The sequence below is a fragment of the Panthera uncia genome, assembly GCF_023721935.1.
Source record: "Panthera uncia isolate 11264 chromosome B3 unlocalized genomic scaffold, Puncia_PCG_1.0 HiC_scaffold_1, whole genome shotgun sequence".
NCBI classification, from domain to species: Eukaryota; Metazoa; Chordata; class Mammalia; order Carnivora; family Felidae; genus Panthera; species Panthera uncia.
The window spans coordinates 4,589,726-4,610,424 of NW_026057582.1; the positions used below are offsets into that span (position 1 = coordinate 4,589,726).

General features: G+C 62.0%; 1 protein-coding gene across 4 annotated transcripts; it reads left to right on the forward strand.

Moving 5' to 3' along the window:
* Positions 1–853: 853 nt before the first annotated feature.
* SLC25A29 (solute carrier family 25 member 29) lies at positions 854–14,996 on the forward strand. 4 transcript variants are annotated; one of them, XM_049612165.1, is made up of 6 exons: positions 1,225–1,263; positions 6,860–6,903; positions 10,738–11,622; positions 12,095–12,351; positions 12,693–12,776; positions 13,097–14,996. In XM_049612165.1, the coding sequence occupies exon 6, from the start codon at positions 13,133–13,135 to the stop codon at positions 13,841–13,843; it is 711 nt and encodes a 236-aa protein (XP_049468122.1). In that variant the 5' UTR covers positions 1,225–1,263; positions 6,860–6,903; positions 10,738–11,622; positions 12,095–12,351; positions 12,693–12,776; positions 13,097–13,132; the 3' UTR covers positions 13,844–14,996. The 4 variants fall into 4 exon arrangements, with proteins under 4 accessions (XP_049468119.1, XP_049468122.1, XP_049468120.1 ...); XM_049612163.1 differs by having other exon boundaries at positions 10,738–12,351; XM_049612162.1 differs by lacking the exons at positions 10,738–11,622; positions 12,095–12,351 and having other exon boundaries at positions 854–1,263.
* The last annotated feature ends 5,703 nt before the right edge of the window (positions 14,997–20,699 follow it).

The following is a 20,699-nucleotide window of genomic DNA, read 5'->3' on the forward strand; positions in this document are numbered from 1 at the left end:
TTCACCAGGCGCTGGGGAAGGAGGGCAGGACACGTCGCTGAACAGGACACTCCCCCAAAGACCAGGGAGGGGTCCTTGTCACCGCCAATCTCAGGGACTCTCCAGGCGCAGGACCTGGCTCCTCCTCGTCCCCCTCGTCCCCCGCGGCCCAGCGCCCTCCCACTTGGGCCGGCTCGCCCAGTCCTTCCCGAGGCCTCCCTTGTCGAGGCCCCGCGCCGGCGCCCTCCCTGCCACCGATGGCCTGTGTGCGCCCGTCCAGGAACCTGCCCGGATCCGCACCCCTCCGCGGCCCGGCAGGGCGCAGGCAGGTGCGCGTCCCCGAGGGGCGCCCCACAGCCCCCTTCCCCTTTCCAGCTCCCCGCCGTCCCGGGACCCCGCGTGCGGGCCCGGCGGGCGCGCGGGCGGAGGGGCGATTCGCCGCTCCAGGGGTATCACAGCTAGTTGTGTCGGAGCCTTGCAGGGCCCTGGCGCTCCGCGCCCCTTGACGCGCCCGTGTCCCCATTACACGAGCAAGGACTTGAGGTTGGGCGGCCGAGTCGGGATCCGGACCCAGGCCCCAGGTCCAAGGGTCCAGTCCAGAGCGAGCACACCCCGCCTCCCGCTCAGCTGACCCGTGTCGCTCACGCCGGGAGGTTCCCACCCCTGCACCGGCCGCCGTCAGGCCCCGGGCTCCCGGGCCCAGCCCCACCGTCCCAGCACCGCGCGCACCCGGCTGCTCTCCCCTCCGGAGCCGCGCGGGCGGGCGCACGAAGCACACTCTTTGTCTGCGGCGCCTGTGCGCCTCCCCCGCCCGCCACGTCCACCCCCCGCCTGGCCCGCCCCGGACACGCCCAGCCAATGAGGCGCGGCGGCGGCGCGCAGGGCCCGGGGTGTTGTCCGCGCCTCGCCCGCCCATTGGCTGCGCTCCGCACCCCCGCGGGAGCCCGGCCGGCAGGCCCGAGGGGCGGGGCAAGCGGCCCGAGGTGCGGGACCACTGGCTGCGGGCGGACCGCAGCGAGGGCGAGCGAGCCGGCCGGCCAGGGACGGGCGCCGGCGGAGGACCCGCGCTCTGAGCCGCCGCCGCCGCCGCCGCCCCCTGCCCCCGGCTGGCCCCGGGCTCCGCGCCAGGAGGCGGCGGCCAGGCCGAGTCCCAACCGTGCGAGCCGGCGGGACCCCCGACGGCCACCAGCCCGGCTAGGGGCCAGAGGAGAAGGACGAGGAGGAAGGGCAGCCTCGCCGGGGGCCCGGCCATGGCGCTCGACTTCCTGGCTGGATGCGCTGGGGGTAAGCAGGCGGGCGGCGCCCACCCGGACCGCGCGATCTCGGGAGGCCGAAGCCAGGCGTGTGCGGGATGGGAGGCCGGCTCACCTGCGGGCGCCGGGCTTTCCTCGCCTGAAGCATGGGGGTAACGATGCTCTCGTCTCACGGGGCTCTCGGGGACGTGCCCAGACAACAGGCCGGGAGGGCGTCTAGCACGCCGTCCGCGAGGTCAGGTGGCGTTCGAGTCCTTCGGGGCTCGTCCAGACGAGAGGTCTGGGGCGCCGGGGCAGCACCGTGGCTTGGCCAAGTGGGGGACCGCCAGGAGGACGTCCCGCCGCCCGGTGCGTCCCGCTCGCGCGAGGCCTCGGGCGCATCTCCCTCCCGGGTTCCCGCATCCCCGGCCCGCGCCCACGGCCCCAGAAGTTGGGGGCTGGCTCCACCCCCTTCCCCGCAGGTGTCTGGGCAGGGCTGGGGCCACAGGAAGACCCCCTAGGGGGCTGCCCTTGGAAGGCCCGGAAGGGCGCCGGCGGCCCCTAGGCGCCGAGTCATGCTTTGGGCATGCCTCACCTCCCTAATCCGTTCAGGGAACTGCTGGCGGGGGGTCTCCACCCGGGTGGCGGAGTGGGCCTGACACGCGCGGTGTGGGCTAGCCCTGTGCTCACGCGTGCGTGTCACCGGTGCGGGGCACCTTCACCCAGACCAGGCTGCTAGGGTCCTCCCTAAGCCTGTGTCCCCGGGAGGGCCGCTGTCAGTGTGCAACCCAGGATATGCCATGGGACGACCCTGGGCATGGAGCCGGGCCGGGCGCTTCCCAGTTTGGCCTTTAGCTTCGTTGCTTTTACTTGGAGAGTTAATTTATTTAATGGGTATTAACTGCGAGCCGGGTTATGTCATTCCCCAAGGAGCTGACAGAAGAGCTGGCTGCATGGCCCCAGGCCTGGTCCTGCTCTGATGGTGGATGTCCCTCCTCCAGCACCTGAAATTGCTTTCACTGTTGATCCGCTTGGGTTTGGCGTTGGGCACCCTGGAGGAAGAGGAGTGACAATGGCCTGGGGCATTTAAGCCTCTGATTTCAGCTTCCTGCTCTGGGCAAGAAGAGACTGGTGGGGAGGGCAGTGTGCCAGGGAAGCGATGTGTGTCAAGAGATTTAAGAACTTCCCAGCCTGTTACCCAATCAGGCCTAAGGAAACCACCGGGCTGGAGTCTGCTGAAGGGGGAAGAACCCCAGGGCTTTTCGTAAATGCGTGAATTTCTCCCAAGCCCAGGCCAGAGGAGACAGGAGCGGGCAGCCTCTGCAGATCCGGAGCTCAGCTCCCCTGTTCCCCTCCCCGCTCTGGTGACTGCACCTGCCACCACCTCTGCTGGCTCCTCCTGAGCCCCCAAACCCTCCTCTACCCACCCCGCAGTGGTGGCTCAATGAGCTTGGACTGCCCCACAGCCAAAGCCTCTTTCCAACTTCTTGGGGAATGTGGGTTCTTTCCCCAGAGGAACAGGATTCCTTCTGATTTCTCCCGGGTGTCCTGGGAGCTGTGGGGTTTGAGGTGGAACTCATCCTGAGGCCAGGCCTGCTTAGGGACCCACCCCACCCATAGACACACGGGTTCGGTCACTGTAGGCTCTGTGCTCAAAAGGCCATGCCTTCCGCTCTCCCTCGCCGAACCCACCTAGGAGGGATCCTGTCCAGGCTGCAGGGTTGGGGCAAGGTCAGGGTCCAGCACCACGCGGAGCTATGGGCCCCAGCCCCTTCCCCCAACCCCCAACTGCCCTACTCCCACCCAGGGGCAAGCCTGGGGCTGCTGGCGGCACCTACCTCCCTGCTGTGAGTGGAGGCCTGAGTCTCCCAGGCCGGTGAGGATGGCAGTGGCCGCCACAAAGCCTCTTTGTGAGGGTTGTCGGCTTCCGCTCCCCTGAGATCCTCTCCTGGTCTTATGTGACCCAGGAGAAACCTTGGCCTTGAGAAGTGGAGGGACTAGTGAGACAGTGACCTGATTGTGTCCCTGGCACGAAGTAGCCTGTGCAGAGGGACTGTCTAGGAACTAGGCGCGGGCCGCGCCCCCAGCTCAGCGCCTGGCCCTGGAGGCCCCTGCCTCGTTACTTCGGCTTGGGCTCTTTCAGACCTGGACCCAGAGCAGGGGGTCGACGGAGCTTCTCCTCGGCGGCCCGGGGTCCCTCTAGATTCAGATTCCTGCGAGGGAGAGCGGTACGTCACCTCTGATTGGTGGAGTGTCGGGTCACGTGTTCAATTTCACCCGCGGGGAGGTGGGACAGGTGCCTTGATTGACGGCATCCCGGCGCTCACGTGGTAGGAAGGGCAGAATGTCCGCCTTTGCTCCGCACCAGGGGGTCAGTCCCAGGCCTGCGGGCCCGCCAGCACCCTGTGCCCCGAATGGGGGGGGGTCTCTCTGCCACGTGCCTGGATAGGCGGAGGCGCGGCTCCGTGGTGGGGCCGGGAAGCCTGTGCGGGGAAGACAGGTCTGCCATCCAAGTGTCTCCTGCAACGCCTGCCTCAGGGACCATCGCCCCCCAGTCCTACCCCAGAGGGCCCGGTGGTGCCCCCGAGAAACCACCGTGTGTAGGGCAGTGGGCACTGGCTGTGGAGGTGGGAAAAAGGATCTCCTTGTGGTGCCTCAGCGTCCTGTCGGGGCGCTGGCCTGGAGGGGCTTCCCCGTGAGGTTAAAGGGTAAGGCTTGGCAGGACTGGGGGCCCTGATGGAGGCAGGCCCACTCTGTTCCTGCGAATGGGGATGTCCTGGGTGAAGGCACTCAGCCCCTCCCCTGGGGGCATTGAAATCAGCCTCTGGAGCAAGTGGCAGTGCAAATGGCTGCCACTGGAGGTCTTGGGGGGCCTCCCAGCTGAGGCTGGGGGAGGGGGAGGGGAGGGGGAGAGGGTGGTTACCCCTTCCATCCTGGAGGCTGATGAAGGCCGGAACCTGAGAAGTCTGGGACCAGAGCCAGGACCCGCCACCCACAGGAAGGGGACCCCCAGCATTTCCGGCACCAGCTTCTTGGGGACCCCACAACTGGGCCTGGCTGCAGAGGGCATGGAGGTCCCCAGGGGTCCACAGCTGGAGAGAAGGGAGGTCAAACAGCATACCCCCCAGGCAAGTGTCAAGTGTCTAAAACCCAGGGAAATCAGAGCCCAAGAAAATAAGTTCTAGAACTAGGCTTTTCAAATTTAGAAAATTCACAACATGCTATGACAGAGAAGGTGGATCTCAAAAGATAGAAACAAAGTGTGTCACAGAGGACCAGAGGCACGGGCACCGAAGTCTTGAGGGAAGAGACACCTCGGGGAGGTCTTTTCATCTTCCTGTGAATGTTAGGGGTTCCAGAAGGAGAAGAAGGTCTGGAGATGAAGATTACGATGAATAAACGATAGTGGAAATTTCCTCTGATCAGAAAAAAGGCCTGAGTGTGCAGAGAGAAAGGGCTGGTGTACCAGGCAGGGGTACTTTAAAAAAAAAAAAAAAAAAAAAGACACACCCTTGGCATCTCCTGGTGACATTCCTGAAATCTGCAGATAAAATCTCAGAGGCTTCCCGATAGAATGCATAAATTACTGACAAGGAGCAAAAAAACGTACCGGCAATGGATTTCTCAGCTGTGGCACCAGAAGCGAGAAGATTCTGGGACACGGCCACCCTAATGGCCTGGGCCTGGGAGCCTCACCAGAGCACAGGACCGTTGTTCCCGGATGGTGTTAAAGAAATAGACTCTGTAGGCCGTTTCCTCATGTGTTAACCTCCGAGGAGAGTAATCAAGAAAGGCTCCAACAAAATGGCAACTGATCGGGGTAGAGACCCCAAGAAGGGGGTAGAGGGGAGGAAGTGAGGGAACAGTTCTGAATCTCGTGGGGTCTAAACGGGGTAGAAGAGGAAGCTATCAGAGTTGGAAACCTTGTTGGGGCGGCTCTTATTGGGCGGGGGGAGGGGGAGGGGGAGGGCAGCAAGGCGGGGGGCAGAGAAAGCCTTTGGCGGGGGAGGGGGGGGGGGGGGGGTGACGGTTCTTGTCCTGTTTCCACATAATGATTAAAAGTAAGAAACAAGAAGTAACCTTTAGCCGAACTTAGACACTAGCAGAAGGCGGAGAAGTGGCGGGTGGCCCGAAGCAGCCAACACATAGAAAGACAAAGGGAAGAAATGAGCCATTCACGTAAAATGAGATGGAGTCGTGTCAGATGTCCCGTCTCGGCAGAACCGGAGGCGCCTCCAGACGGGAGCGGCGGAGAGCGGGAGCTCGCTTCCAGGAGCATCGAAAACAAGGGAGTAGGACCAGGTTGAAAATTAACCGTCACCAAACCATGCCAGGCGCGCGCAACCAGAAGGAAAGCGGGACTGGCCAAGTTCGCGTCAAACACAGCGGATCCTAAGGTCCAAAGCGTGAGACAAGGTGAGGGGGACGCACGACAACACGCAAGTTGTAAAGAGGCGCGGTGACTCCCGCTAACCGCTGGGCGCCCACCACCCTGATGAGCAGCCCCAACGGGGGGCAAGAGAGGTGAGCGGGGAAGGAGGAGGGCTCCAGGCCCAGGAGGCCTAGGCTGCAATCCTCGCCTCACCACTCTCTTGCCACGCAGCGTGGACATACGACTTCCTTTGGCCTCAGGTCCCTCATCTGTAAAATGGGCTCATAGTCCTTTCTCTACATGTGAGAGGGAGAGTTAGTACACATGCCAAACTGAGAACAGTGACCGGCAGGTAGAGACGTTAATACTGTCTTAATTATAAACACTCCCAGCGGTAACAGACCTTTAAGAGATTCACACACAAAATTCTAGGGAGGAGAGCGTGGGAGTCGAAGCCACCTTCACCTCACTGAGCCTCCCTTTCTCCTTCTGTGAATGGGGTCACTAGGTGCCTGATTCCCAGCGATAGTTACACCCGAACAGCACTCAGGACTCAGAAAAGGGTTCAGAAGCCAATGTGGAGAGTGATGAGCCTTTGTCCCCTGAGGTTTTGGGGTTTTGGCAGAGGCTGGACCGACGCATCCTTGCACGTGATCACAAAGTCCCGAGCTAACTCCCCGGGTCCCAGGCGGCTCCCACGCGGGGAAGGGAGTGGCCAACCAGTGCCTGTGCTGCCTGGGCCCTGGGTCAGTTTTGGGGGGGGGGGGGACTTGATGCTCTCACCTGCACAGGCAAGGCGAGTGAGCCACAGACCCCGAATCCTTTGGGAGCTTGGCCAGCTGGTGAGTGGCGGAGGGAAGAGTCAAATCTGGGTGGCCCTCTGACCCCAAGTCCACAATCCCTGGCCCCCCCCGCCACACCAGGAGGTGTTTGGAGCAACGGGACCATCTCAGAACTAGTGTGTGCGGCTTCCGGGGGCCAGCTGTCCTCAGGCACACGGACCAGTCAAGTGCAGTGGGAAGCAGGGGCTGGAGAGACCCCAGCGTTGGGTTGGACAGATCCAGGCTTGACCTCAGGAATGTCATTCCCCCCCACACCCACACTGCTCGTGCAGGCATGAGGATGAAGGAGCCCACAGGGTGCCTGGCACACAGTAGGTGCTTGATAAATGACTTTTTCCCCTCCAGTCCCGTGGCTCCCATGCAGTCCTTGCAGGAAGGCCCCTGTGCTACAGGTTTCTGAGGCATTTGGGTGACATGCCCCTTTCTTCCCCCAGGTGTGGCAGGCGTGCTCGTGGGACACCCGTTTGACACAGTCAAGGTGAGTCTCTTGTCACAGTTTACTCTCAGGTCCTTGGGGAGGGGCAGACACTGGACATGCGCAGGGCCGGGACGGCTGGGGTCCCCTTTCCAGTGACCCCCCCCTTTTTAAAAAATATTTGTTTTTGAGAGCGAGCAAGAGAACGAGCGGGAGAGGGGAAGAGAGAGGGGGACAGAGGATCCAGAGCAGCTTCTGCGCTGGCAGCAGACAACCCGACGTGGGGCTTGAACTCATGGACCGTGAGATCATAACTTGAGCTGAAGTCGGACACTCAACTGACTGAGCCACCCAGGCTCCCCCAGACATCTTTTTTTTTTTTTTTAAGTCTGTTTATTTTTTTAAGAGCGAGCGAGCATGAGTGGGGTAGGGGGCAGAGAGGAAGGGAGAGAGAATCCCAAGCAGGCTCCGCATCATCAGCACGGAGCCTGATGTAGGGCTTGAACCCACGAACCGTGAGATCATGACCTGAACTGAAACCAAGAGTCAGACACTCAACCGACTGAGCCACCCAGGCGCCCCCAGACATCTTCTTGAAAGAAAGAGCAGCTCAGAGAGAAAATACAGAAATACAGAAAAGCCAAAGCTGGCCAGTATTTCCCATGAACGTGATCTTCACGAGCGGTCATCATTGGCATGAAACAGAGTGTTTCCCGAGGGCTGGCGTCCACCTGTGCGGAGTGTGTGGCCCTGGGCCAGGTGCTCAGTTAGCCAGTTTCTCGTCGATAAACTGTCCAGATCCAGGCGGTCAGATGCTCAAAACAGAAACAAAGGAAATCCACGTCCTCCAGCTGGAAATTCCCAAATCAGAGTCTCTCCCTGCTGCTGGGGTCTTGTGTCCCACTGTAAACACTGAACTTGGCACCTCATCCTGCTGGAGCGAGGGTAGAGCCAAGGCAAGGATGTCATCCCTAGCTGGGGTTGAGATCACTTCCTGTCCCCTCTTTTTTCAGCAGAAGCCAAGACGGTCGCTGGCCAAGAAAAGGACTAGGAACTCAGGGGCTGGGGTTTCCTCTGGCACAGGCATGAGGGCCTAGCTTTAAGTATTGGCTCTGGCCTTAAAAGTTCTGCCCTAGGCCTTGTACAGCCCAGGCCTCCGGCTAGCCAATCTGCTGTGTGACCTCAGGCCAGTTGCTTGACCTCTCGGCCCAGCATTCTCGCCGGCAAACTGAGGGGTCAGGCAAGATTACGGAGGCCATCGTGGTGCCCTGTGCTCAACAGTATAGTTTGGGTTGCGTGAAAGGCTAGTTCTGAAGAGCACAGATTTTCTTCCAACCCATCGTATGCAAGTTAGGGGGGAGGCGGAAGGGCCACGCTTTCTTGCCACACGGCGACCCCTGCCCTACACAGGCCTGCCGAGAGCCTGTCCGCACAGCTGCCTGTGCACTGCCTAGCTGGCCGTCCTGTGAAGCCCGTCCACAGGCCAGAGCAGCCCAGGGCAGCCTGGCACTGTCCACGTTATGCTTGTGGTCACATGTTGTAAATGCCTCTGTATCCAGCCAAGAAGTGACTCTCGATTCACTTCCTCAGCCCAGCTTTGCGGGGGCCACGCCTCTCTGAGCTATGACTCAGCCTGGGCAGCCCCAGGCCCCTTCAGCTAGCCCTTGCCCCCCCCCCCCCCAGGCTGAGGCTCCCGCTGGGCCCCCTCATCAGTGCCCCCAGGCTGGGAGTACTTTGTCCTGGGGTCTCTGTCCCTCTAAGCCCCTGGGTGATTTGGGTGCAGGAGCCTCTCCACCCCACTGGGTTCCTCTCCTTGGACCCCCTTAGCTTGCGCCTGGAGGGAGGTCTTTGAAGAAATCCATTCGGTGACTTTTTTGGCCACTGTGGCCCAGCAGCATCACATCTAGGCAAACCTGTCTTTAAAAAGCCAATCTCTTTTTTTGTTTAATATTTTTAATGTTTGTTTATTTTTGAGACAGAGAGACAGAGCGCAAGTGGGGGAGGGGCAGAGAGGGAGACACAGAACCCGAAACAGGCTCCAGACTCTGAGCCGTCAGTCAGCACAGACCCTGATGCGGGGCCTGAACCCACAAATCGGGAGATCGTGACCTGAGCCGAAGTCAGACACTTAACCGACTGAGCCACCCAGGCGCCCCAAAGCCAATCTCTTTGAATGTTTATTTATTTTTGAGTGAGAGAAAGATAGAGCAGGAGCAGGGGAGGAGCAGAGAGGGGGAGAGGGAGGAGGAGAGAGTGGGAATCCCAAACAGGCTCCGCACCGTCAGCGCAGAGCTCGACTCAGAGCTTGAACTCACTCACGAACCATGAGACCATGAGCTGAGCTGAAATCAAGAGCCAGACGCTCAACCGACTGAGCCACCCAGGAGCCCCAGTCTTCTTATGGAGAGGAAAAACCCGTCCCCAGTAATCACCACTGTCACCCAATGGTGGTGACCCCTCATTCTAGTTACGGGCTGGTACACTCATTTGGTTTAATGTAATGCTGTATTACTAATGGCCATTCTTTTTTACTGGCTATTTTCCATTATGAAAGTTAAACCATTCTCATTAAAAGGAAATTGGAAAATGTAGAAAAGCCAATTAGTGCCTTATACTGACAAATCTTTTTGCACGTTTTGTACACCTCCTTCAGGATCTCACCCTCTCCGTCACATTTTCTTGGTTGGCTTTCTATTACAAAAGTAAGGTAGGCTGTAGAAAAAAGTTTTAACCATCATAGAGACATATAAACTAAAAAGAAAAAAAAGTCCTTCATATAGACCCTTCCCCAACCCTTGTTCAGATTTCTGTTTAGAAATCTGAGCAGAAATGTACTCAGACCCATATATATTCCTTGCTTTTAGCAAAAGGGGAATTTCCTTTAATAGCTCTGTGGTGGGTTTTTGTTTTGTTTTGTTTTGTTTTTTTTTTAATGTCTTATTTATTTTTGAGAGACAGAGTGCAAGCAGGGGAGGGGCAGAGAGAGAGAGGGAGACACAGAATGCAAAGCAGGCTCCAGGCTCCGAGCTGTCAGCACAGAGCCCGACGCGGGGCTCGAACCCACGAACCGTGAGATCATGACCTGAGCCCAAGTTGGTCACTTAATCGACTGAGCCACGCAGGCGCCCCCGTGGTCGTGGTTGTTTTAACTGAAATTTGACACATGTAGAAAAGTGCACGCATGCTAAGGGTACAAATCTGTGAATCATCATGAAGCACACACCTGGGAAAGCAGAACAATGTCCCCTCCCCCCATCAGGAGCCCCCCAGTCCTGCCAGCAACGCTTGCCCTTTCTCTGGCCATCCACTCTCCTAACTTCTTTTTTAACGTAAGCTCTGTGCCCAACGTGGGGCCCGAACTCATGACCCCAAGATCCAGAGCTCTTCCGACAGAGCCAGCCAGGCACCCCCACTCTCCTGACTTCTCATGCCATGGTCCCGTTTGCCTCTTCCCGAACCTCATGTAATTGGACTTATGCTCCAGAATGCGCGAGGGGACACCCGTGTCCCACGTCGGTTCATGCTGTCTCATGGCTGGGACATCCGCTGTGTGTTCCCAGACCCTTGGGCTGGGATTTGAGTCCAAGATTTGGCTTTCCTCTTCTTCTCCCAGAATCAAGCCCCTGTCCTCAGACACACTACCTTCACACCTGTTTCTGTCCGAAGGTAGTTTTCTGTCCTACTGACTAGACACGACTGTAATCAGGGACGCTGGGGGTAAAACCACTTTCACCGGCCAGTGGCCAGCCCAAGGCAGGGGCGGGGATGGGAGGTGGGGGCTGGCCCCGGGGGCTCCACGCCCAGACGTGCTGTTGAAATTTTGTGTTGCTTTAATGGCCTTTACTTTCTGAGCTAGGGGCTGCCTCCGTCCGTAGCAAAAGTGTAACTTTGTTGTAGGTGAGCTTAAGCCTCGCCCTGGAGAGCGCTAGTAAGTAGACCAGGTGAACCGGACCCTTCTCTGTCCTCGCCGAACCTGATCCTGGGCCTGAACTGCACCCTGCCACGCCCCTCCTCCCCACCCCCCGAGTCCCCTCCCTGAGGAGCAGGGGACAGGTGAACCTGGCCCAGCGCAGGTCGTGGGGCGGGGATCCGGGTGGGCTGGTTGGGGTCTCTCAGCCGCGTGGAGAGCTGGGAGCCCTTCTGGGCGTGTGAGACAATCACCACTTGTCCGGGGGCGGGTCCACCAACCCGAGATCCCGTCACCCCAAAACGTTCACCTCAACTCTAGATATTACAAGACCTGGGCCCCATTTCACCCCCAAACCTAGTCCCCCAAGACACCTGGCCAGCAAGCACTCGTCCCAGGTCCGGGGGTCAGAAACCAAGGGGAGAGGGGCCTCTGCGCTCCCTGTGGGACCCGAGCCCGGCCTGAGCCTGGGCCTGAGCCAGTCCGAGCCGCAAAGACTGGAAGCCGCTGTCCAGGTAGGTGTCTGAAGGAAAGCGCAACCCACAGCGGGGACGGCTGTACTTCCTGTCACTTCTGCTACCACGGCCCACTCAGTGCCCATGTTGGGGGCTGCGCACGAGAGAGAAGTGTTCCAGGTGGGATGTCAGACCACGGAAGGGAAAACGAAAAGCCCTCACGGCACAAAAACCACCCAGAGCGGCGCTCAAGGTGGTCCTGTGTGATCACTGTTCGACAAGCACTTCTGCCTTTCTCTGAAAATCCACCCCTCCCCCCACCAAGAGCCGGCAGCAGCAGCCAGCCACAGGGTGCGCTCGGTGGTCAGCGCCTCTGGGGGCCGTGGCCACCAGCCGCAGAGGTCCTCCTGTGCGGAGATGGTACGTTCGTGTTCTTAGAAAACCTTCTTTTGTAAGTGCACTTAGCCGTAGAAGGCCCACTGGAGGGCTCTCACCAGCCAGCACCCCCCACACACACTCTGGCCCCCACCAACACAGCTGAGCTGCCCATGTCGCTGCAGAGGACAGACAGCCTGGGCGGAGTTGCAAAACATCTCAGCCTCAGTCTTGCCATCTTTGAAATGGGAGGGACAAGCGCACGCACCTCGGCTGGTGGTTCCAACGTTAGGCCTTCTGGTGCTGCCAGGCACAGAGTGGCATTCGTGCCATGTCCCTGGCTGTGGTGATGGTTGCTGAGTCCGCTCCTGAGAACGTGACTTAACCTAGCTCCCCCCACCAACCCCCGGGACCTGGATTCCAAGTTCAGGAAATGTGCTCCCGCTCCGAGCCATGGGGCCTGAGCATCAAGCCCAGAGATAAGCTCTGGGGTCAATCGAGAACACTTTTTCCACAGTAAGAGGTTCTGGACCACAGGGCTCCAAGGGTGGCTGGGCGTGAGCCCCCAGGCCCCGAAGGTGGTGACAAGGTCCTGCGGTCGCTAAGGAGGCCATGAGCTCCTCTCCTGTTCCTGCTTTGTGAACTCACGACCACTATCCGCACAAGGGGCTACCGGCAGAAATCACGATCCCTCAGCATCCGAGCCTCCTTGCCTTTAACACCCATGGGGGCACTGCCAGCCCCTGACGAGGGGAGCTGAGTGATAAGAATTAGGTGAGAAGCCCCCTCGGCAGGGGCCATGGTGTGCCACCAGGACAGTGGGGAAGTCTGGGGAGGTGCATCGTGCAGAGACAACTGCCACAAGAAGCCTGGGACGTCTGAGATCCTGGGGACCCTCTGCCCCCTGTGCAGTTTGCCCACGGACACCCCGTCACTGAAGAGGCAAGGACGCCTGGCTCTGCCCCATCCTGGAATCCCAAAAGCCACAGAAGGCTGCTTGGCTCCCTGGCGCTCCTGGAGAGGGAGCCTCCTGGGCTGTCCCGAGTGCTGGGCCGCGGCAGCCAGGAGAGCTCCAGCCCCGCCCGCCCACCTTTCACGGGGCCCTGTCCTTCCAGGTGCGGCTGCAGGTCCAGAGCACGGAGAGGCCTCAGTACCGAGGGACCCTGCACTGCTTCCAGTCCATCGTCAAGCAGGAGAGTGTGAGTGGCCTGGGTCTGGGAGGCGGGGGAGGGGAGGATGAGGGTGGCCCCGGGACACCAGCCTCTAGGACATTTTGGGCCCCAGACCACAGAGCTGGAAGCGAAGGTGTCAGCGGGACTACGGGCAGATCAGCACTTCGGAAATGGGAAGGTGTGAATGCCCAGACCTCGGACATCGGGGACACTGGTTCTGGCAGGATTCTGCTTGGTCCTCCCGAACCCGCGGGCTGGGCTGGGGCCGCCCTCTCCCCACCCCCCTCCCCTCCCCTCCCCAGGCCCCAGGCGGGAGCGCACCTGACGCGCGTCTGTGTGCCCCGCAGGTGTTGGGCCTGTACAAGGGCCTGGGCTCGCCCCTCATGGGGCTCACGTTCATCAACGCGCTGGTGTTCGGCGTGCAGGGCAACACCCTGCGGGCGCTGGGCCGCGACACGCCGCTGAACCAGTTCCTGGCCGGCGCGGCGGCGGGCGCCATCCAGTGCGTCATCTGCTGCCCCATGGAGCTGGCCAAGACGCGGCTGCAGCTGCAGGACGCGGGCCCGGCCCGCACCTACCGCGGCTCGCTGCACTGCCTGGCGCACATCTACCGGCAGGAGGGCCTGCGCGGCGTCAACCGGGGCATGGCCTCCACCCTGCTGCGCGAGACGCCCAGCTTCGGCGTCTACTTCCTCTCGTACGACGTGCTGACGCGCGCGCTGGGCTGCGAGCCCGGCGACCGGCTGCTGGTGCCCAAGCTGCTGCTGGCGGGCGGCACGTCGGGCATCGTGTCCTGGCTGTCCACCTACCCCGTGGACGTGGTCAAGTCACGGCTGCAGGCCGACGGGGTGCGGGGCGCCCCGCGCTACGGCGGCTTCATGGACTGCGTGCGCCAGAGCTACCGCGCCGAGGGCTGGCGCGTCTTCACGCGCGGGCTGGCGTCCACGCTGCTGCGCGCCTTCCCCGTCAACGCCGCCACCTTCGCCACCGTCACCGTGGTGCTCACGTACGCGCGCGGCCCCGAGGCCCGGCCCGAGGGCGACGCTGTGCCCGCCCCGTCGGGGCCCGGCCTGGCCCAGCCCTCCAGCCTGTGAGGCCGGCGCGCGGGAGCGTCCCGGGCTCCGGACCGCATCGGGCCCGGGCTGGATCCCACGCGCCGGCGAGGGGCGCCCTTGGCCGCAGGCTTGACGTGCGCGGTGTCCTCGGCCGTGAAATGGGGGGCCTCACACCCGCATTGTGCACTCCCCGAGCGCAGAGGTGGCGCCCCGCGTGCTCCGAGCCCGTTGCTGTCACCTGGGGAGTCTTCCGGAAACCCAGCCGACACTCCAGCCCTTTCCTGGGGTCCGGGTCGACACCACCGCGGGGTCTTTGATGACCCACCCGTGGGCTATCCAGTGACTAACTCCACCCGGCAGAGCCCCAGGGACACTTCTTGGCCACCTGTCCGTTCTCTGTTAGGGACAGAGAGGCAGCTCCACGTAACTCCTGGTGTCCCAGAATACTCTGCCGGCACCCCCCAGCTTCTCCGGTTGGCACGGCTGGGAACACCGTTACTGCTGCCACTCCCACTGGAGGGTGACCTGGGGGACCTGCTCAGAAGCTTGGGGCCGGCTGGCGGCTCTGTATTAGCCTAGGGGCTGGGGGACCAGCCACTGGCCACCAGGACGGAAGATGGACAGTTAAGTCCCGCTGCGGAGCGGGGAGGGCTTGCCACCCTCTAGTCCTCAGGCTGCCCGTCTATATAACGGGGACACGGGTCAGCTGCTGTGTGCGGCTCTGGCCCCCTACCACTGGCCAGTTCCCTAGGGTGTGCAGCGGTCATCGGGGACGTGGGTACAGGAAGATCCCCACTCCCCAGCAAAAGAGGTCTCTCCCAGGGAGTCGTGCTTGGTGTTCCCATGAGGCCACAAAGGAAGGGCTGTTCGTGGGCACAGGTGTGGCCGGTGTGGGCCCCTCTGGGCCAAGCGGGATCCGAGCCTGTGCTCCTGGGACTGTGAGCCTGGGGCAGCCCCAGCACATCTGGAACAGCGTGGCCGTGTGTTTGGACAGGGAGGCGGATGGTTTTGCACAGGTTGGAAAGGACCGTGGCCTCCTTTGCCCTGAGTGGAGCTCAGCCTCTTGGGCCATGCGATACGTTCTCCCAGGAGGCAGACTGGGGTCAAGGATGACCAGACTCTAATCCTATTCTCGTGGTGTCATTGCTGTATAGAAACCGCTGAAGGAATAAAATATTCTTTGTTTTCTTAAGAGGCATGGCCTTGTTTGTGTATCCCAGAGGAAGGGGCTTCGGGCCGGCTTGGTGGGGTCTGGGCTCTGGGGCCCTGATGGCAGCCCGAGACCGGGGGAGGCTCCGGGGTACATCTAGACCCTCCGTTTCTCCGTCTGCAAAATGGGGCTACCGTAGGCATGAGGATTATCAGGTGGGTAAACTCACAAACATGCCGAAGTCTCAGCCATTCAGCAAATGCTCCCAGATGTCTGCGATTTCCCAGCAGTTTTCCCAGCCTGCGCCCTGTGCACCCTCCCCCCAGGCTGGCCAGGCGCTGTGTGCTGTGAGCCCCTCCGGGGTACCGAGGTGTGGTAAGGGCACAGAGAGGGGACACTCGCTGAGGCCAGAAACGGCCTCCTGGAGGAGGGGAGGTCTGAGTGGAGCTCTGAGAAGTGAATGGATCTGTCCATCTGAGATTAGACCTACCCCAGCCTGAGAGGCCCGTGAGGGCTCCCAGGAGGAGGCCTCGTTTGCCTAAGGGGTGTCTTACTGTCCGCCCACCCTCACTTCTCACCTTCCGGGAGGCAGTTCTGGGCGCCCTGAGTCTCGACAGCTACCAGCCAGCAGTCTCTTTGCTTCTCAATTGCTTGAGCCAAGAAGCTTCTGCCTGACTTCAAGGAAGGGCCCGAGAGAGGGCCGTCAGCTCTCCTGTGCCTTTACACCCTGTTCGGTCCCCCGCATCAGCCCGCGACACTGAGCTCGACTGCGGCGGAGGCTGGCTGGTGACCCCAGGGTGGGGTGTTCTCAGGCACCCTCACAGGCTCCTTTAACCCAGCGGCCCCCCAGCCCGGCGGCCCAGGCAGCACCTTCCCCCGGCGGGGCCCCCTGGCCTCTCTCACTTCTGTTTCCTCAGAAAGAGACCGGGCAGATGCCAAAAACTGCCCCAAGTGCAGAGGGTTCAACATTACCGGCAAATCGGGCAGGAGGAAGGGGTGGGAGGGGTGTGGGTTTTTTATGAATTTGCCATCTCATCTTCTCCCTGTTTTGAATTTATATTTATTTGGAGTAAGTAATGTGTTCACGTGGTAAAAAAAATACAAATGTAAACAGAACCGGACTGTGCTGTGAAGCGGGAAGCCCGTCCCCACCTCCCTGGCCCAGGCAGGGGCGGCCTCCAGCTCCCGGGAGGGCGGAGCCAGCACGTGGGAACACGCACTCCACGGGAAGCGTGACCTGGGTGCTGACCGTTCTGTGCTGTCTCCACTTGACGGTGAACTTGCAGTAGTTTCCCTGAGCCACCGTAACAAAATACCACGTGCTGTGTGACCGAAACTGACGTTTATTCTCTCCAAGTTCGGAGGCCAGAAGTCTGGGATCCTGTGGCAGCAGTGAGCTTCCTTCTGGAGGTTCCGAGGGAGCATCCCTCCTTGCCTGGTGGTGGCTGGTGACCCTCGGCTTGTGGACACACCGCTCCAACCTCTGTCTTCGCGTGGCCGTCCCCCTGGGCCTGTCTTCTCCTCTTGCTAGAAGGGCACCGTCATTGGCCTGTGGGCCCACCCTACCCCAGCAGGACCTCACTTTGGCTAATAACATCAGCAAAGACTGAGGCTGAGGACTTCAACATCTCTTTTGGGGGACACAGTTCAACTCACAAACAGAGACCTTTCCCTTATCAGTGTGCTCGAATTGGCCCCGTTTTTGTTAACAGCTGCGTGGCATTTCACCGGAGAAACGCTCCTGTCTATCCTGCTGGGCTCGGGAGAGTCCCCTGGAGATGCCTGAAGTCTCAGCAGAGCAGCAGCCTACCGGGCCACGGAGGGGACAGTGGGGCTGGAGCTGAGGGAGCAGGTGTAACCGATGCCCGCGGGCAGAGGGGGGAGGGAGGCGGAAGGAGGAGCAGTGTGGCTGGCTGCGGCAGCGAGGAGGCTGGAGAGGGCCACCGGGCCCAGTCACGTAGCAGGGCTGAGCCTCCTGGGTGCCTCCCTAATGGCCAATCTGCCCTTTTCTAATGGGACACGATTTGCTCTGGGCCTCAGTGTGTCTGGCCTCGCAGCCAGAGGCGGCCCCGTGTCCCAGATCTATCTGGTCAGCGAAATGAAAGCAGCGGCTGGGGTTTCTGAGAAAGGTTTGTAAAAGGGACAAATGCACCGTGGCACATCCCGTGACTTCCGACCCTGCCCCCCTCTCCCCGGGGAAATGGGGATGGGAGGCCTGCAGAGGCAGGGCCAGCCTGGTCTCCGGAAGGCCAGTCCCACACTCTTCCTTGGGTTCTCTGTCGTGCGTCACGGCCACGGCCAGGAGCCGGCTGGTTTTGCCCAGGGGAGTGATAGGCTCAGAGTTATGCCTTAGAGACCCCATGGGAGGCTGTGAGGCGAGGGGGCGACAGGGGCAAGACGAGGAGGGCTGAGTTGGGGTGCCTGCGCCAAAGGGCACCTCGGGGCGGGGAAGGGAGGGCTCCGACAGGCAGGCAGGACCACTCAGGAAGGGATGATGATGCACGAAGCCCCCGTGGCAGTTTGAGGGAGACTGGGTCAACCCGACAGACGGTTTCCCCGTTTCTCCAGTGCGAGAGGCCAGGCGTGGCGAGGAAGTGTCGGCCACCTCCTCTGGCGCTCACACGTGTCCACGGCTCTTTTTTTCTCCCTTCGGGCCCCAGGTGCACCGAGTACGGCGTCGTCTCCCTCACCCCCTTCTCGCTGGCCACTTCCACGGAGGTACTCAGCGGCACTCGTAAATCAAGAGCCCCTCGTCCCAGAACGGGGCCTTCTCAGCCACCCTGTAGCCGGCAGGTTCTGGGACGTGACGACAGCTCTCACACCCTCCACTCCCCCCAACAGACCTCCATCTGCAGCGGAAGCCAGTGGGGGACAGCCCTGTCCGAGTTCACTCGGCCCTCCTCACACCCCTGCCCCAGGCCTGGCCGGGGACCCGCTGGGCCATCCTCCACCCTGCCGTGGGGACTGTCACAAGAGCCAGGACCAGCCTGGGCTGGCTCCCTGGGCTCCTGCTGGTCCACTCACCAAGTTCTGTGGCTGCAGGTGACGGACACCCTGGAGCGGCGGGTCAGGCCCCAGAGGGGCAGGAACCTTGGACAGGGCCACGGCCCACCCAGCCCGTGTGCTCCTTGGTCTCTGCTTCCTTTCTGCGGTGGCCCAGTGGCTGCTGGGAGCTCAGCCCGCGGGGACACTGGCTCCCACCCTGCCCTGGCCACACTCTCCCAGGCCGCCTGGCCTCACTCAGGCGGTGACCATCAGTCTGCTTGACCACACCCCTCCCCCACACCCTCTCATCCCTGGAGCCCCCTCCAGGTGTCACCACTGGGTGGCTCTCCAGGGTTGGCAGACCCTGAGAGCCTCCCTGGGGGCGTCCAGGCAGGTTTGGGCAGCGCGGGGGGGGGGGGGGGGGGGGGGGGTGGCTGACTACAGCGGGAACACAAGACAGGGGGCACACATGGGGGGACGTGCTGGGCCAGGGGGTGTGAAGAAAGGGCGAGGTAACGAGTGGACTCCTGCGTGGCGGGTGGCTGACGGACGGCAGAGAGGCTCCTGAGCACAGGGCCAGCTTGGGGTCTGCCAGGCAAGTGAAAGAGGGACAAGGGAAGGCGAGAACGTAGGAGGGAATGAAGCCAGGACACGGGGCTTGGAGGGGCCAGGTGGTGAAGGTATCGGGCCAGGGGCGCCCAGGCTGAGAGGCTGGGGCTCGACCCTGGGGAGGGCAGGAGGGGCCGGGCGGGACCCAGGACAGAGACCGGAGTGGGCAGGTGTCAGCGAAAACAAGGTTTGGGAGCCCCTGTGGCGGTGGCAGGCTGGGGCGGGGTCACCATAAGGAGGCCGGGAAGCAGCCTGGCTAGGCGATGCACCATCCCTGAGGACGGATGTTGAGGTCCCCAGGGACGATGGGTGGGGGCCAGTGACCGGCATCAGAGCGGGTGACTCGGCAGAGCGGGGTGCGGAGGGGAATCTGGGCGTGGAAGCGGGCTGCTGAGGGGGCCTGTCAGACGAGGGTGGACGAGAAAAGCGGCGGGGCCTGGAGGGTTTCCCGCAGCTTCCTCCCAACCCGCTTCACAGAAGCCCCCCCTCCCCCACCCTCCGCGACACCGGGCTCTGACTCTCCCCGGGACACGGGAGTGGTCGGCTGCCTGGGGCCTCTTCCCCCGGCCCCTCCGGTCTGGGGGGTGCACCAGGAGCCCTCCCGGAGTGGCTCCCCTGCCCTGCGGCCTCCCGCGGCCGCCCGGGCTGCCCTCCCAAGGGAGAAGGCCCCGCAGCCCGCGCCGAGGAAGACGAAGCCCCGGCGGCCCATCTGCACAAGGTCATCTGCACTTGGGGCTGCGCACCCCCCTCCCCGGCCCCTCCCACCAGCCGTGCTCGAGCCCCCGACAGGCGCTGCCGCCCAGGAGGGGACCCCAAGCGTCCGCGCCCCAGCGGGCTCCGGAAATCCCCCGGCTTCCCAGAAGGGCTGGCTTTCCGGGCCCCCGGGCAGCCAGCGCCGCGCGCACGCGCACCTGGCCCCACCCCTCTCCGCGGGGCGGGAGAGCGGCCGGGCACAGCGCCCCCTGGGGCCGGAGGTGGAGGCGCACAGCGAGGAACCCTCGGGCCTTGCCGGCCCGGCAGCCCGGGAAGGAGGGCAGGGCAGAGGCGACCAGGAATTTGCCAAGGCCAGGCGGTGGGGAGGGGAGGATGGGCAGTCCCCCCGCCCCGCCAGGGCCGCAGAGGGGCTCTGGCCACCAGCTCCTGGGACTCATGGGGACTAGTACATAAGCAACATGTAACGGATGATGGGGGGGGGGGGGGGCTCGATCCAGGTCACTATCAGCTAGGCGCAAGCTTCCTCAGAGCCCGCCCTGCCACCGCCCCGCTAGCTGTAATGCCAAGTTCCATTAGCACGGAAAACCCCGCCTGACACACAGCTCGCCCTCCGGACTGTTGCACGAATGAGCGAACCTGGGAGTTCCAGGGCAGGGGAAGCTTTGGAAATGAAAAACTGCAAGGAGAAGGTGAAGAGCGGTGGGAGAGAGAGGTTGGAAAAGTAGGTCAGGGCTGGGGCTTAGCTTTGAGCATAGGTGGAAAGCTTTGGATTTTGTTCTGCAGGAAGAGGGGAGCCACTGCAGGTTCGGGTGGGGTGGTGAGAGCCCCAGCTAGGAGACTGGCTCAGTAGTGACTGCAGGAAGCTGGAGAGGAGCAGCCGGGAACCGGAATAAGGGGTTGAGGCCTGTTGGCCACTAGTGAGCAGCCCCAGGAGCCAGCTTCCAAGGCCAGGAATGCCCTCGAAGACTCTGGGCAGGGTGGGTACGGTACTGCCCCCTAAATAGGGACTGCGGCTTTTTCGTAAGGGGTCGGAGAGCCACTCAGGCAGCGGGCCCAGTGGCAGGAGGAAGGCAGGCAGGCCTGGGTTTTGAATCCCGACTGCCGGGACCTTTGCCAGTGACCCTCGACCACGACATGGGGCTGTGCCGCAGAGCTCCTCCCAGAGCAGTTTGGAGGAGAAAATGAAACGGTGCTCACCGTGTCGAGCATGGTCCTGGGCAAGTTAGGTTCTCAACCAATGTCCCCACAGCCATCTGGAGATAGGGACAAGGGCAAAGGAGGGACGCTGGCCTCACCGCTATGCGGGGGTGCCCACGGAAACAATTCCACAGCCCTCCATGACCTCGCTTCCTTCCCATCTAAAACCCAGAAATGCACACTCGATCTTCGACCACGGCCACCCCTCAGCTCAGCTCTACCTCAAGCCTTCGCTCAGCA